At 50.5% G+C, this 15,841-nt stretch overlaps 1 protein-coding gene across 1 annotated transcript in view; it reads right to left on the reverse strand.

Moving 5' to 3' along the window:
• RGD1562811 overlaps window positions 1-15,120 on the reverse strand; it is a 29,301-nt gene extending 14,181 nt beyond the window's left edge. Inside the window, exons 1-20 of the mRNA XM_087564105.1 lie at window positions 15,006-15,120; window positions 13,728-13,921; window positions 12,704-12,886; window positions 12,186-12,291; window positions 11,834-11,929; window positions 11,560-11,719; window positions 11,309-11,465; window positions 10,463-10,642; window positions 8,922-9,096; window positions 7,821-7,936; window positions 7,195-7,308; window positions 6,768-7,003; window positions 6,487-6,608; window positions 5,523-5,753; window positions 4,651-4,986; window positions 3,888-4,268; window positions 2,801-2,971; window positions 2,251-2,408; window positions 840-980; window positions 137-254 (exon numbers count right to left, since the gene is read on the reverse strand). Of these exons, the coding sequence (XP_087420231.1) occupies window positions 137-254; window positions 840-980; window positions 2,251-2,408; window positions 2,801-2,971; window positions 3,888-4,268; window positions 4,651-4,986; window positions 5,523-5,753; window positions 6,487-6,608; window positions 6,768-7,003; window positions 7,195-7,308; window positions 7,821-7,936; window positions 8,922-9,096; window positions 10,463-10,642; window positions 11,309-11,465; window positions 11,560-11,719; window positions 11,834-11,929; window positions 12,186-12,291; window positions 12,704-12,886; window positions 13,728-13,921; window positions 15,006-15,120 (3,490 nt within the window). The remainder of the gene's footprint in view (window positions 1-136; window positions 255-839; window positions 981-2,250; window positions 2,409-2,800; window positions 2,972-3,887; window positions 4,269-4,650; window positions 4,987-5,522; window positions 5,754-6,486; window positions 6,609-6,767; window positions 7,004-7,194; window positions 7,309-7,820; window positions 7,937-8,921; window positions 9,097-10,462; window positions 10,643-11,308; window positions 11,466-11,559; window positions 11,720-11,833; window positions 11,930-12,185; window positions 12,292-12,703; window positions 12,887-13,727; window positions 13,922-15,005) is intronic.
• Window positions 15,121-15,841: the final 721 nt, after the last annotated feature.

Below are 15,841 nucleotides of genomic sequence, written 5' to 3' on the forward strand. Positions count from 1 at the left end.
GCCAGTAGACCCCTCAGGTGTGAGCCAAGGCCTAGTGGGGATCTGGAAGAGATGAGCACATTCGGGTGGTGGAGGGGCTCCTTGTGCTCCCTGGCAGTGATGGATAAAGGTGCCACTCATAGGACTGGTTACTCACCTTGAGAAAGCAAGCACCATTCTGTGCTGCTGAGAATGCTCAGGACTCTAGCTCGCCGTTCTGTCTCCTGCAGGCAGCAGGCCTCTAAGGCCGCACAAGCATCCTCAGCAGCCCTCAGCTACATGGACAGAAAGCACAAAGGGCTGAGTCATGGAGAGAAGGCAGGGCTCTAAGCTAGGCTACCTCATGCCAGCCTCCCCTTTACCTTCATACAGCTGAGGGACTTGGGGTTGACTGAGATCTAGAGCCTGGTGAGTTTGGGGACTATGGCGGTTTGAATGAGGTTAAACCCCATAGGCTCATATATTGAAATGAAATGCCAAGTTCTCCCCACTTGGCAGAACTGTTTGGGAAGGATTAGGGGGTGTGGCCTTGTTGGAAGAGGTGTGTCATGGGGCTTTGAGGTTTCAAGACTCATGTCATTCCCAGTGTGCTTTCTTTCTGTTCCTTCCACCGTGCCTTCACTCTGCCATTGTGGACTCTAACTCTCTGAAACCATAAGCCCAAATAAACATTTTCTTTTATAAGTCACCTTGGTCATGGTGTTTTGTCACAGCAATAGAAAAATAACTAAGGTAGAGACCGTTTCTGCTCTGAGACGGATTCTGTTCTTGTGATCAGTAGAGAAACAAGGGCTCTTGTTAAGAGGACTTATCTGGTTTCTGAAGGAGTGGGGATGGCGGGATAGCACTGTAGGCCTTACCTCCAGCCTGACTTCGTGGCCTAGGTGGAAGCGGAGCTCCTGGCTCAGGTGCCACAAGTGTTGTGCCAGGCGCTGTTCCTCCTGCTCCTGGAGCTGCCAGTATTGCTGACGGGCCCTCAGCTCCCGCTCCAAGAGGTTCTGCTGCAATGTCCACTGTTCAGGCTTTTCTAAACACCCACAGGCCCCATGGCTTGGCTGTAGACCCCCAAGGCTCCTCAGTATGCCCTGAGCAGCCTGACTTGGTTGGAGATGGGAAAACAACTCCACACTTCTCACCAGCTCCCCAGTCTCTCTCTCCATCTAGCCTCTAGTCTCTGTGCTTCTGCCCCAATGTTTCTCCCGGGAAAGCGAGGGGAGGAAGGTAAGGACGGAGAGCATTAGCTACCACCTCAGCCCCTAATCTGGCTCCCTCATACAAATCTGGGAAATAAATGATGTTTGGAAAATTTAATTTTCCTGGCCCCTATCACAAAAGCTTTCAACACTATCCATCTTTGTGTCTGAAACTGTAACTGGGCTTAAAATGTATGGTAAGATACTAAGTTACTTTTATTTTGATGGAAATCTTCCAAGAGCTGAATTACTGTAGCAACCTCCTGACGGGGCTTCCTGCTCTGGGCTGGCCCCATTCCATCCATGCTTTGCACAGGTGCCAGAGGGAAATTTCTAGAACGCTGATTATATATAGGCATAAAAATGTCTGGAAGGAGGTGTGACAACCTGTTAACAGCAGCTGCATTCGGTGGGCGAGAATGGAAGAGAGGCAAGTGGTGTCTGCAGGGCCTTGACGGTGGGTACAGAGGGTGTTGGGGGGGAGTGTCCTTTGCTTCTTCATTTACATAATTTAAAAATGTAGTGGGTTTACCCATAACTTTATGCTAGTCCTCATTTTTCAAATTTGACAGTTTAAAAGATAATTACCCTAGGACATTGCCTATGTACTTAGAACTCTTTATTGGGTCCATGTGGCTTTCTCGGCCCACTTCTTAGCCTCTCAGCACAGGTTGCTTGAGATTTACTTCCTGCAATCCCCACTGGCCTCTCTGCTTTCTCCATCCTCCTTCTGGGACACTTCTGACCTCAAATCCACTCTCTCTGTTTGTCCTGCTGTCCTGAGGCCGAGTGGCTGGAGTGGCCACTCCATGCCTCCCTGAAAGTTTTAGCCCAAGCATTCTCTCTTTCTGTAAATCTTCCTTGAACTCCCCTCTGTTTTATTCCAGTGCCCATTGTCTGAGCTCATTTAACATCCTCATCACCTGTAGTCAGGGTCTGAAACACACAAGCAAACAACAAGAAGGATACTTGCCTTGTATCTCCACCCCGCCCACAGCGCCTGGAACCTGGAAGTGGGAGGCGCTCAACAGGTAAATGCTGAGTGAGGGAAGGCATTGAAGAGGCCCCTTGAACATACCAGCTCCGGGTCTCCCGCTCCACGCGGCAAGGCTTCCAGCACCTGCACCACAGGCACCACCACTCTAGCAGAGGGGTCCATTTGAACACCAATGACAGGGCCATGCTCCCCAGTTATGGGATCTATGGCTTGAGCCCCAATGGAGATTGGGACAAGACCTGTGGGATCCCAAAGCCACTGCTGGCTTTCGTTACCAGATATGGGGGAAGGAAAGAAGGACCCGTAGTCACGGAAAGAAGGACGCGTAGTCACGGGAAGAAGCCCCAGGACCTCCCTTTAATCCTGTTCCGGGCTCTGAGCTGGAGTGTGTGGTTGGCTTCCATTGTGCTTACCTTTGAAAGGACCTAGATCTTTCCCGGAAATCCATGATCGCTAGGTTTGTCATCTTACTTTGGGTCTGTTCTAGCAGAATCATTAGAATGCCCCCCTCCCTTGGCTTGTGTCAGTGGATCAGGGCCACCTCTCCTGAGCTTTGCAAGGCTCTCTCTACCAGGGACTAAGCCACATTCCCGATCCCCTGGAGCTTTAGGGGCTCCATGTTGCCTTTCACCTTTACCAGCAGCTTCCTCCATTGTGCCGGCCAGGGGTGTGGTAGCACCAGAATCCCCATCTCGATGCATGCCCAAGATGGGCACCATGAGCCCAGAGCCTTCAGGGTCTGGGATTTCCATTCCATACAGAGCTGGCACCCAGAGCTCTGTCCCAGGGTAGCACATCATTCCTGATATTGAGAGAAGAAGAGTTGGGGTTAGGCAAAACCACCTGAGTTTTTTCCAGGCTCCAAGTGCTCCAAGTCCCTGTCCAGAGAGGCTGCTGTGTAAACATGGCCTATGTTTCCTTTGGGCCCCAGGAGGCATATTGAATTCAGAAGGGAAGATGTGAGGTTAACATGGCCTGATTGGTATCAGAAAGGCTTCCAAGCCACACTGAGAAGAGGGATGGAATGAAACAGAAACTCGTATTCCTGAGTGCCTAATCACAATATGTCAGAATCTGAGCTAAGAACTCCATATAAATTATATTTTATTTGACCCTTTGACCCTAGTCTATGAATTACTGTAATTTTATCCCTCATCTTAAAGATGTAAAACAAGGTCAACGAGTTAAAGGGTAGGTATTCAAAGTCCAGTCAATTCTAACCCCAAACCCTGGGTCTTTTGGGTGTGTGTGTGCATATGTCGCACCATGGGCAGATGGAAGCTTCTAGAAAGAGTGAGATGTGAAATAAACTCCAGGAAGATGCCATTCTTACTTCCTCTTCCTGCCTTCCCCCCCAGTCCCTCACATTAGGGTCATAGGGAAGAGGTAGAACACTAGGGCGTCTCTTTTCCTCAGTTTATAGATGGGAGGAGAAGACTGTTGTGTGGAGGACGTAGGGGATTCCAGCCTTGGGCCTGACTCTGTTGCCAAGTATCTGGAGGAGCCTTGCTGAGCAAACTACTCAACTCCCTGACCGTCAGGATCCCATATAAGAAGGACGACTTGCTGGTTATGTACCTAGGAACCTTATGAGATAACAAGACTGCTCGTCTCTTATTTTGGCCACACATGTGCAAGGCCAGTGGAGCTTAGGCGCGAGGAACTAAAACATGGAGCCATTCTGGGGTTGGGATTTCAGGGCCCAAAGCAACACGCACCTATCTGGCCACCGCTGGCTTCAATGTCACGTGCTGCCGCCAACTGTCTCTCCAGCCTCCGAGCCTGGTGGAGGATGTGGTGCAGACTCAAGGCTAATGCTTGCTTCATGCCCTTTATGGCAGACTCCAGCGGTTCTTGTGCCCTGGATCCCGAAGTCTCCCGACACTGCTGGAGCATCCTGATCACTTGCCTCTGGGCCACCAAGACATTGGCATCCAGCAGGGCCTGGGACCCCCCTGCATGGGCTGCTATCTGGCCTGCCTGTTGAGAAGCTCCCAGGAGCCGCACTGTCTTCCCACTCAGCGGCTCCACAAAGCTGTCACCAGGCATCAAGAGGCTCCCTGTGGCATCTCGAAGCCCTCCTACTGCAAACACCTGACCTGGAAGCAAGACACCTAGAGGGTTAGGTGGGAAAGAGACCCGAGGTGGTAAAAACATGCAAGGCATCAGGAAGAAGGAAGGCAGGGCAGGGCCACAGCATCACCAAGGACAAGAAAAACGGGAGGCCATGGCACTGACAGCAGGAGCTGCCTGCCCTCTTGGGTTTACCTCTACTGTAAAATGACCTTGGGGGAACAGTGATAGAGGTGGAGAGGAGGAGAGGGAAACTTCGAAGAAGAGGGAAGTTCTGAGTGGAAAGAGAGGACGGGGTATCGTTTCTAGCTTGGCCAGAGCATGAAGAAGATGGGAGGCTGGGAGAAGTTGGGCAGCTAAGCCAGGCAGGGGCAACAGAGTAGAAGGTGCTGACAGTTTCCAGGAGACCTGTGTGTTCATCCAGCCCAACGCCTAGGATTGGCACGATGCCTCCTGTGACTGGGTCCTTCATGGGGCCCCCCAACTCCAAAGGGGCCATCGTCTTGGTGAGAGGATTGCAGTATGTCCCTCCGAGAGTGAGCCACTGCCTGGTTTGGGGGTGCAGAGTCACAGCAAGCACAGGCACCTCCATGCCTGTGATGGGGTCAGACATGAGAGCCCCCAGCTGTGATGTTCTTCTTGGCTGTAAGATGGGCAGGTGAGTGTCTGGAGGGCAACCTGTGACAGGACTCGTTGGATAGGGCATGTAGGGCAGAACGGTGACCTCTGATGTTCGGACGTCACCTGGATTGGGAGACAGGGAGGCGTTAGCAACCCCCCATCTGCTGCCCTCTGTGCCCTCTCCCTGTTTTATAGATCATGGAAGAGAATTGCTGTAGAACCTACCCTCACTCATTGAACAGCGCTCTCTCTCTCTCTCTCTCTCTCTCTCTTTCTCTCTCTCCTTTTTCTTCCTCTCCTCCTCTTCCTCCTCCTTCCTCTTTCTCCTCTTCCTCTTCCTTCTCTTTGTTTTTGACAGTCTCTCTGTGAAGCCTCTCTGGCATTGAACTCACTATCTAGACCAGGCTGGTCTCAAATTACAAAAGAACCACCTGCTTCTGCCTCCCAGTTGCTGGAGTAAAGGCTTGCACCACACAAATCCAGTGGGAGTAGGAGGTGAGGTGAGGAGGAGGTGTTCACTAGTTTGCAGGTCAACAATACCCCTGACTAAGGACAGAGCTGTACTATCTGTGCACTCATTCTCGAGGTCCCCAGGGAGCACTGCTCAATCTCTGAAGTCCAAAATAAAGTTGGGGCTGGTTAGTGGGCCAGGGTCTTACCAGCATTAGTGTCAGTAATGGGTATCAGCGCTGAGCTCAGCAGATCATATCCTAGGTGTCCAGCCTCAGGCAGCACGTGCCCAGTGTCAGGGTGGACGAAGTAGCTGGGGGGTATGGGTGCTATGTGGCCACTTGTTGGGAGTATCATCATACAGCTGGGTCCAGGGACCATCAACTTGGTGACAGGATTCACAATGATGTCCTCAGCACCTTTTTGAGGACCTGCTGAGGCTGCAGGAAAGCAAAGGCTGCCTGCTGGGCCTCTCCTGAGGTGACGGGGGAAGGCTAGGAATCTTGGCTGGCGACAGGAAGAAGTTAGCAAGAACTTCACCCCAACCTCACAAGGATGGTGCTCCCCAGATAGTGGGGATGGTGCTCCCGAGATAGTGGGGATGGTGCTCCCCAGATAGTGGGGATGGTGCTCCCCAGGATAGAGGCTTTTTTTTTTTTTTTTTTTTTTTTTTGAGTTGAGTTGAGTTGAGCACTGGGCTTCACCATTGTAATGTCTTCAGCCTGCAGGCTGGGTAAAGGCCCTTTGGGGAAAGGTTTGTGTGTATTGAGTGAGATGGGGCTGCAGATTTTCAGAACTCACTATGCTTTTAAGGGATATCTTTTCAAGGCAAACCCAACGTTTTCCAAACCTGACTGTTCACATTTGTCTGCCAGGTTTTCACTTTCAAGAAGTGTCACATGGTTTGCAAAGCTGTCCTTTGCGATGACTTCCTTCCTCATCCTCCTTATTTCTGAGCTCCCCTCTTCTTTTGTGTGGGGCCATTGACCAGGAGACCCCTCCCATTCCCAGGGTTTCCCACCTGCTTTGCAACCCCCTCCACTTCTGCCTCTGCAGGTGTTTTAGGGGTAGAACTTGGGGTTTTGAGGTGCCTATCATCCTGAATGCAGGGATTTAGTTTCAACATAGGAACTGCCTCCCCATAGGTCCTAGATGAGGCCAAGCGGGGCTTACCCGCCTGTAGCAGCTCCGCCCCTGTGCCAGTGTCCAGGAAACCCCAAGCCTTCAAGCGGTGGCCTTCTTGCAGCATGGCCTGGGACAAGTGGCCCAGCAGAGTGTCCAGCTGAGAAGTCACCCTGCAGAGACACGGGATATGTCAGGGCTGGTCAGAGTTCAGAGACAATGAGAGATGAAAAGGACACCTCATGTAGCTACTTCTAGGACTCTGTGAAGCCATACTTTGTCTTTCCCCGGTTTGCATTCCGTACTCTGACTCAGGATAACCAGGTACATACTCTCCAGGACTTTGCCCAGGCTGGGGGGACCTCTCTGGGTTAGCGCTTGCAGATGCTTTCAGCAGCCATTGAGCTTCCATCAGTGCCGAGCAGAAAGAGGCCCACTGGTCCTGCCTGGTGCGGAGGTCTTGGTGAAGGATCTCCAGTTGGTGAGCCAGGCTTGCTGCATACTCTCCCGCCAGGCTTCTCCTCTGCCGAGACTCTTCCTCTGCAGCCCTGGTCACTGCCTCAGCAGCCTGGGTCAAAGACACATTGCCCTGTTTACCTGTAGGGGTCCAACCCCAGGGACATCAACTTTGGGGGAGTTCCAGCTTCCTCTGGAACTTCAGAGTGTTCAGGGCAGGAGTGAGGGTGCACTGGGGAGGGGGGTGTTTGGGACTGAAAGGGCACAGAGACTGGCTGAGAAGGTGTGAATTCAAAGTCCAACCTCTTGTTGTTTTCTCTGGGTTAGAATTTGGTTAGTGGAGGTGCAACGCTGAGTACCCCACAGCTGCCGGAGGGAACTGGCTTCCTTAAGAAGTTTGAGGTGGAGGACTTTGAGCTGAAAGAGAGGATAGAATTAATCTTGACCGCCTTCCTCGAGCCACCAGCTTTTTACTATAAGCTTAGAGCGCCATCTGCTGCCAATATCTGGAGAGACGCCAGAGGACCGGCCTCGGAAGAAAAGGATAAAACTGGCCAAGAATAAAGTTCTCCCCTCAAGACTCCAAGTCAGTGCTGGGGATCAAATCTCATGCGTACAACACGCCAGGCAGATGCTGTCACTGAGCTCCTGGCCCAGTTTTGATCTTAGACTTCTAGTGCATTGACTTATTTCCAATGTCTGTCACTGAAGACCAGGGATAGGAATCTACAACAAGACCCCCGATTTGGCCTTGCTATGTTCCCTTCCTTACCTGTACATTTCCTAATATGAATCATAATTTAATCTGAAAATTTCTATCTTCTCTACTTTCTTTTCTTAAGGCTCTGTGTCCCATTCACCTCCCCCAGTCTATTTCCAGCCCTGCTTGTCTCTGCCTGCCTTGAGCACCTTTTGGGGCTTCCAGTTACCTCCTTGTTGGTTTGGCTGAGATTGGCCGTCACTGTCAGAGACTGCCGATGTAGGATCTCAAAGAAGGCCTCTGTGTCAAACCATTCGAGGTCTACCTGGTCCTCCCAGGTCCCACCTGTGGGGGTTTGCGGTGGGTGGAAGTATGATTAGGCTCCCCAAATGCAGAGCTGACACACCGTCAGTGTATCTTCTTCCAGGTTCCCAGAAGATTCAGTCTGTCTACTGAAGGCATGGGCTTTATATGAACCACTGGTGTTTCTAAGGAGCTTGACGGAAATGCACAAATGCTGTGCCTGACCACCACCTTGTGGAGTCAGAAGGCCATTGACCTCCCTCCCCACTGCCAGGAAGCTTTATGCATATTGAAGTCTGAGAGGCACAACTTAATCCCACCACTTTGATTGGCAACAGTTAAAAGGGAAGCGTCAGCAGGATGTACACAATGCGCTTTGCAACTTGTTCCTCTGGGTGGTGGAACAACTTAACTTGTAAGAATATAACACACCCTCCATGCTGACAGTAAGGGCAGTCTACTGAGTACAGAGATAATGGAAGCAGCCTGGGGCCAACTAGCCTTCTCTCCAAGAAAAGACCCAGCCATTTTATCTCACAGCCACATTTGCAGGTCTCTGGCCACTGTCCTATGAAGGCTATACACTGTAATACTGCCATAGGCCTGGTGGATAGACATTAGATTCTTTCCCTGATTGGGCCAACCTAAAAATAAATCGATTTCTTTCATCAGCCTCGGTTTCCTAATTTCTTTTGGAATACAGGAAATCTGGGGTGGTTGGTTCCGCATCTGTGTGTCAGTCAACAGTGGCCTTCCCCATTTCTTAATTCAAGTACTTTGCATCTGGTTGTACTACGTTTTCCTTGACAAATGTGTGTTCAGATGTCTCTTTCCAACTTGACACTGTATTCCTAGTGTCTAGCAATAAGTATACAGTAGCCACTTAATAAGTGCTCTCTGTGAGAAAAAGCGAACGGATGATGGTAGAAACCGAGCAAAGAGTAGCCTAGGAAGATGAAACATGGCAGAAGCTCGCCAGTTGGATTTGGGGCTCAGCCCTTGGAATCTACCCCAGTTTGTCACTCACCACGACTCCCTTCAACTCTGAGGACCTCACAGTCTCGGGGAGATTGGCCTCTCCTCACTGAGGTCATCCCAGTTGTTGGGGAGATGTAGACGTCAAGGTTATATCTTTGCTGGTGAGTCCTGAAGATGGGGTGTGGCGCAGCCTTCTGAGCCCAGCCGAGGCTCCTACACTGGATCTACAGGGCACACCATGGGGAGGGGCAGAAGAAGGAAGCTGAGAGGAGTCCTTTCTGCAGGAGTTCCTCTCTTGGATATGGCTTGGGGGTATCTCATCTTCTTTTTCTTTCACCCATGAAAGTCCCTGTTCTCTGTAGCTGCCTCTTCACCCCTTCCCTACGCTTGCATGGTTGTGTCTCACAAGCTCAAGTCTTCTCAGATGTTTTCCTCTTCTCAACATTCCTATCGGCTGCTTAGAAAACAAAGCCTTTCTTAGTCGTCTTAGCCACAACGGAGCTAGAAAGATGAATTGTTTTAGCCTTATCTTTGGCCACAGAGCCTAAGCTCCAGTCACAGGACTCATACTTGGTCCCCAGAGCGAGCCAAAGACTGGTGCTTTGTGTCTTTGAAACATTGCTGCTAATGCTGTCATCTCTTGATATCCACAGGGACTGGTTCCGGGACTTGCTGTACCAAAACCCACAGATGCTCATACACACCTCGTGACGTATTTCTGATCATCTATATTTCTGTATATTGCCTAGTGCAATGTAAATACTTTGTAAACATTTGCCCTACTATATTGTTTAGAGAGTAATGGCGAGAAAGTCTGTGCCTGTTCAGTATAAATGCAATGCAATTCATTTCGTGTGTGTGTGTGTGTGTGTGTGTGTGTGTGTGTGTGTGTGCGTGTGTGCGTGTGTGTATGTATGCATGTGGAGGTCAGAATCAACTCCACATGTCGTTCCTCAGTTGCTGTCCACCTTGTTTTATGAGTCTAGGCCTTTAACTGGGACCTGGGGCTTGCTGACTTGGCTAGGCATGCTGGCCAACAAGTCCCAGGGACATATTCATTGTCATCTCCCCAAAGTCAGGGTTACAAGCATGTGATACTATGCTTGATTTGACATGAGCGCTGGTTTTTATAAATTCATATATAACTTTACATCAAGTTCAGGTCTTTATGCTTGCAAGGCAAACACTTAACCTACTAAACTATCTTTCCAGCCCTTCCTGAATGTTTTGTTTGGTAGTTGATTGGATTTATAATACTTTTTTCTCTGGACTTTCTAACCCCCTTACTAGTATAGGAACCACAATCTTCTGGGTCTCTTTCAGAGATCATATCTCCTAGAAAGTCTATCCTGACCTCCCAGAGAGAATGGTCAACCCTGTCTTTGTCTGGTCAGGGGCCTGTGTACACGCTTCACCACAGATCTGTCATGTTTTGTTTTTGTGTATATTCTTTCTTGTTAGGCATGGCACTGGTGGCCCAAGGCCTCTGTTCATTTCTTCCACCTCTGTCTCAGCAGCTATTTTAAGGCCTCCTACAAGCAGGACTGGAAGCAAGGGGCTGGCAAGATGCTACTCGTAAGCTTTACTCACCAACAGAAGCAGGCAGAGCCCTAGAAGCAGCAGCATCCCCCCCAGGAGTCCTGGCCAGTGAGCCTTCTTCACTGGCTTGGGGATCTTGGCAATGCCAGTCTGGATAAGATTCCTGGGTGTCGTCAAGGCAAAGGGCCCATCCGCAAAGCACCGGCCCCCAGGTGGTAGAGTACGAAGGTACTAGGCAGAAAGAAGTCTATTCAGTCTTTGTGTCACCACTTGTCAGAGACTGGCAGGAGGCAGAGAGGCAACCCCGGCATATCAATATTAACCAGATAGCCATTCAGCCTTGGGGGCTGGTGGGCAGAAGTTGGGTTTTCCTGGGAAATCCATTCATATATGACGACTCTCCATCTGGAGGGAGGTGGCTGCATGCTCTGGCACTTGGTCCACAGAGACAGAAGGTCTCTGTCTCACAGGATGAGATAGTAAATTGCTGTGTGACACAGACAAGGTAGCCAGAAGTGTAGTGGCATAGCGTGTAGCTCCTAAGGAGAGGTTACTGTGTAGATTGACCTAGGATGTTCAAGGATGAAAGACAAGTAGGCAGGGCAGATCAAATGGATGGTTGTGAGAGACAAGCAAAGGGCCTAAACCAGGCAGTGTACTATGCTCACACACACTGAGCATTCATCCTCACAGATCACTCCTCCTAACACATCATGTGTTGGGCTACTATGATGGGAACCTCGGCGAACCCCAGACCGTCTCTTAGGGTTATGAGAGCCTGAACGTTTGATTATGCTAGATCGTCCCTCTCTGCCATTGTTTTTTGTTTTGTTTTGTTTTTTGAGGGAAAATGGTCTTAGACGAAGTCTTAGATGAGGCAGACTGTTATACACTAACCATCTTCCGGTGCCGGTTGCTACTCAGATAGAAGACGTAGACTCCAGGCAGCTGGAATTGCTGCAGGAAGAGGCTTTGCTCAGAGAGCTGGGACTCCTCAGCCAGGGCCCGGAAGCGCCCCCAGTCAAACTGCTGCAATGTGTTGTAGAAGTGGCCCCTGGGCATGGAGAGAGTGGGGCATGTTACCTTTCGCAGGTAGTGCCAGATGTGTGTCCTTTGTGGTATAGGGCCGTGATACTCTGGGTACTCACAGGTCATATACTGGGTAATGCTCACGAGACACCAGGAAAGCCAGTGTATCATTGGTTTGGAGGCACACTATAGGGTTCTGGATACCCAACACGTCTCCCGAGTATGTGGAATTGAGACCCGGTGACCAAGGGTAGATCTGATGTTCATCTGTTAAGTTCCCTAGGGAGGATTCTGAGCATGAGACTCAGCAGACACTTTCAGATGACCCTGAACTATAGCCTGGGATAGGGCAAGGAGGGGGAGGAGAGCCTACAGTGAGGCTGAGAGACTCACCTGGCCCCTGGTCTGAATGCTTCAGATCCACGAGAGGCAGGCCCAGTAGGTGCAGAAGCTCAGGGCCTGGTCTGATCAGACCCTGGAAGCCATGCTCTAGGCCAAGACAGAAAACTTTGACCCAGTGGGCACTGGGGTGAGACCCTTTCCTACCACTAAGAGTCTACCCTCTAAAACATGGAGGTACCAAGGTTCATTTGCAGTTCTCAGGGAAACCTTAGTTAAGTGTTGCCCACCACTCCCCAACTTCTGCAAGAGGGCAGAGTATGCAAACATGCAAAATATTAGGTTTACATGTGTGTAGTACTGTGTCATGGTGTCCCCATGGCCTCTACCCATTGAACTCTCTTACCATTCACCTTGATCACATACAGAGGCACAGACTTTGTCCCTTGGTCCAAGTTGCAGGGATGACCCACGGCACGTGGTGAGGAAGGCTTGTCCAAGAGGTAAAATTCCTAGGGATGAGGGTGTGAGGGTTTTAGACAGGGACATTAGCTCTTTCCTGAAGACACCAAGAGGGTTGGTAGGAAGGCGTGGAGAGTCTCCTGGGGCATTTGGAGGGATGGAGGGAAGTGGTGTCATAGTAGATCTAAGAAATCCTTGATTAGAAACAGCCTTGGATCATGTTCTCCCAGACATGTATCTCCTTAGCATACACAAGGCCTGCTTCATCTTTAATGAGGTTATGAGAGGAAATAAAACTGTCCAAAGGGCCCTTTCTCTTGCTTTGGAATCTTAAATAAAGGGCAGGTTGCAACATGATGTGAGCTGGTACAGTGGCCTCTGGGACTGTTCCTGCACAGTCACCCCACACAGTCCATCTCTGGGGGCAGTTAGTCGCACTATGACAATGTTGGGACAGCGTACCTGACTTCCAGTGCCTTCAGGGATGGCGATTCGTGGGATGCCCTGAGCACAGCTGAGCTGCAGGATGTGTCTCTGCTCTCCTGAGCAGAGGGTTCCACACATTCCACTCGGTTGTTGTCCCCAGCACAAGCAGAGCCCCAGGTGTGGGTCATAGCCATGAGCCTCTCCCGGTGTGGGACAAACCTGAGCAAAGATTCTGGCTTCTTAGGGATCCTTCCCTGGAGGAGGGACTCCTTACGGGTCTTCAGTTTTTTATATGAACTATGTCAGACCACAGAGTACAGCCTTCTCTATTTCCAGGGAGGGCCTGGTAGAACGATCCAGATTGGGCTTGGAACAGTAGCAAGGAGGTGTAGGAGGAAAAGGTGTGCTGTGGATTTGGTCTAATACTACTTATTCTGTTAATTTGGTCCCCCAAATTGCATGAGAATCCTCACGTCTGCACATAAGACACTGAGGGAACCTGCCCCCAGTTAGTTTTGACTGGTAGACAAAGCTGCCAGCGGCCAATGGCTGGGGACAGAGACGGAAGTGGGACTTTAGGATTCCTGGGCAAGGAACTTAGGAAGGAGTAAGAAGAGAGATAACCACCATGCCGAGAAAGGAGTAGAGACCATGTTCAAGGTGTGCCAGACAGAGAACAAAGCCGTCATGTAAGTGCTGGGGAACTCAGTCAAAGAGGGTTGCAGGTCTGGTCTAGGGCACTCAAACAGGTTTTAGTAAGTAATAACTCAGGAATATCGAAGGGGAATGTGTTAGCCATGTGGAGATTTGGAAGTGGCCCAACCATTAAGCTGTTTAAGGCATATTAAAATATAAGAGAGAGAGAGAGAGAGAGAGAGAGAGAGAGAGAGAGAGAGAGAGAGAGAGAGAGAGTATCTTTCATCTAAGAACCCATAACGTTGAGGTGGGTAGTGAGGGGTGCCACTGTGGCCATGCACCACTGCTGCCACTCCCCTCAGAGTCCACCACTGCTGCCCCCCCCATCACCACCACCAATAAATAATCTATGAGCAGCCCCTACCTCCTGGGCACAGTGGTCGTCCCATTGCTCTTTGGTCAGACATATCCCCTCCTGGTTCCAAGTGGCTCCATTCCTGCAGATCTCATGTTCTCTCTGGACACAGCCCACTGGTTCACCAATGTCTTCATGGCCGGGGAGGCAAGGGCACTGACCATCACTGGGCTGAAAGTAAGGACGTGTGGGAGGAATCCCATCTCAGGTTGGCTGGTTAGTACTTGGTAGTGATGGGTCACTCATGGCCCTTAGGGTGTGAACATTTCTGAGATGTACCAGAAGAGAGGGCAGGAGAGGTGAAGCGAGCAAACACAGGTTGGAGTGGCGTGGGGGCACGGTTACTGGTATCCTATCGTTTTAGTTAAGAAGACAGGAGGGTTTCGGTACTGGAAGGGCTTACAAGCACATTTGCTGGTTAATAGGAAAAATTCAGGTTGGAAGGGCTTGGGCGAAGGCATGTTTTGAGCGATCGTGGTAGCTAATGACATTTCCTTCCAGGAAGGTAACTATATTTAGCAAATTAACTAACTAACTAACTAACTAACTAACTAACTAACTAACTAACTTACTATCCAACTAACTAACCTCACAGAGCAACCAGTTAAAATCAAATTTCTGATGTATGGTGGATGCTTTTTATTAGTCCCATGAGACACTAGAACACTATCCACTATTTACCTGAAATTCACATTTAACCCTGTACCTTACAACCTTTCTCCCAAGTCCTTTGGAAACCCAAGCCTCCATTGGTCAGGTTACACCTGAGCTAAGGTGGGAACGAGACAGCCCTGGAAATGCAGCCTGCCCCTGGTCCCACTGCTAGAGGACATACCTGGAAAACTCGTCCAGGCTTTTGGCAGACACAGGTGTCCTTGCCCTCCTTTGGCTGGGTGGCCTCAGAGCCGCATGGGAAACAAGCATTCTGGCCATGCCAGGGGTTGAAGAACTCCGAAGGGCAGAGGTGGCAGACAGGGGTAGTGTGGGGACCCATTCCAGAGAGGAAGGTTCCAGGGGGACAAGGGGCAGGTGTCGCCCTAGAGCAGGACCTACCTATGGGGTCGGGTGGGGGTGGCAGGAAAAGTTAACACCCAAGAGCTATTGGTCCCTGTGATTTCCCAGGGCTCCTCTTCCCCAACAAGTCCAGATATCTTGTAGAGTCATTAGCTCCCCTCACAGCTCTCCCCTCTCCTCAATTTTACACCCAAACTCCTCTGTACAAATTTAAGCCTCTATACTCTGGGCATCCCGGTGGGTCCAGCTCTGCTTTTGCACAGGCAATCTCACCCTGACAGTCCTGAGGATGCTCTATGACCAGGCATGTGGGGCTCTGGAGGATGAAGCAGAAGACAGCTATGAGGATCGGTACCTCTGGGAGGGTCCCCGAGAAGAGAACCTTCATCTTCTGGGCAGGGGTAACAGCAGCAGAGGGCAAAGCAGATGTGGGGGTGGGGGAGGCGAGGCACCAAGGAAGGTTTCAGGCAGAGGTGGAGAGGTAGGGGAAGCAGTGTGACAGACAGAGTGATGGGCATGAGGAGAAGACAAGGTCAGGGTGCTCAACAGAAGCACAGAGTGACCTGGGCTCAGGACGGACAGCGTCTGCCTCCGATAGCTGTCAGTCACTGAATAATTCATGAAGATGAAACTGAGATATGGTCCCCTGGGCAGCCTTGGCCAGACAGGGCAGGTCCACGGATCCTTTTCTCTTTCTCTCCACCTTTCCTCCCAGAGCTACGTGAAGCAGCGTGCTTATGATCAGGCACAGTGAAGACAAGGGTCGTTCCAGCACTTTCCTTTCACAAGGCCAAGTAGTCAGCCTCCTTTAAGCATTCGGTGTGCAAAGCCCACAGGAGCTATGTTGAGGGATTAGAGTTTCTGCCTCTGCTGCACAGCACAGAATGCAGCACACACTCAGAAACCCCTAGGGAGCCATCTAGTTCTCTCGCCCTCATTTACAGTGAAAAAGTCGGAGCCCCATTCTGGACTGAAATCCAGTTTTAACAGATCGGTGACAGCAGTCAAGTGCTCCTAGACCATGCATACAGGAAATCACGAGAAACCGCAAAGCAGCCAGAGTCCCTGGTGCAACCAGGTGATGATACCCCAGAGAAGACACTCAGTGG

The sequence above is a fragment of the Rattus norvegicus genome, chromosome 8, assembly GCF_021556685.1.
Source record: "Rattus norvegicus strain SHRSP/BbbUtx chromosome 8, alternate assembly SHRSP_T2T, whole genome shotgun sequence".
Taxonomy (NCBI): Eukaryota; Metazoa; Chordata; class Mammalia; order Rodentia; family Muridae; genus Rattus; species Rattus norvegicus.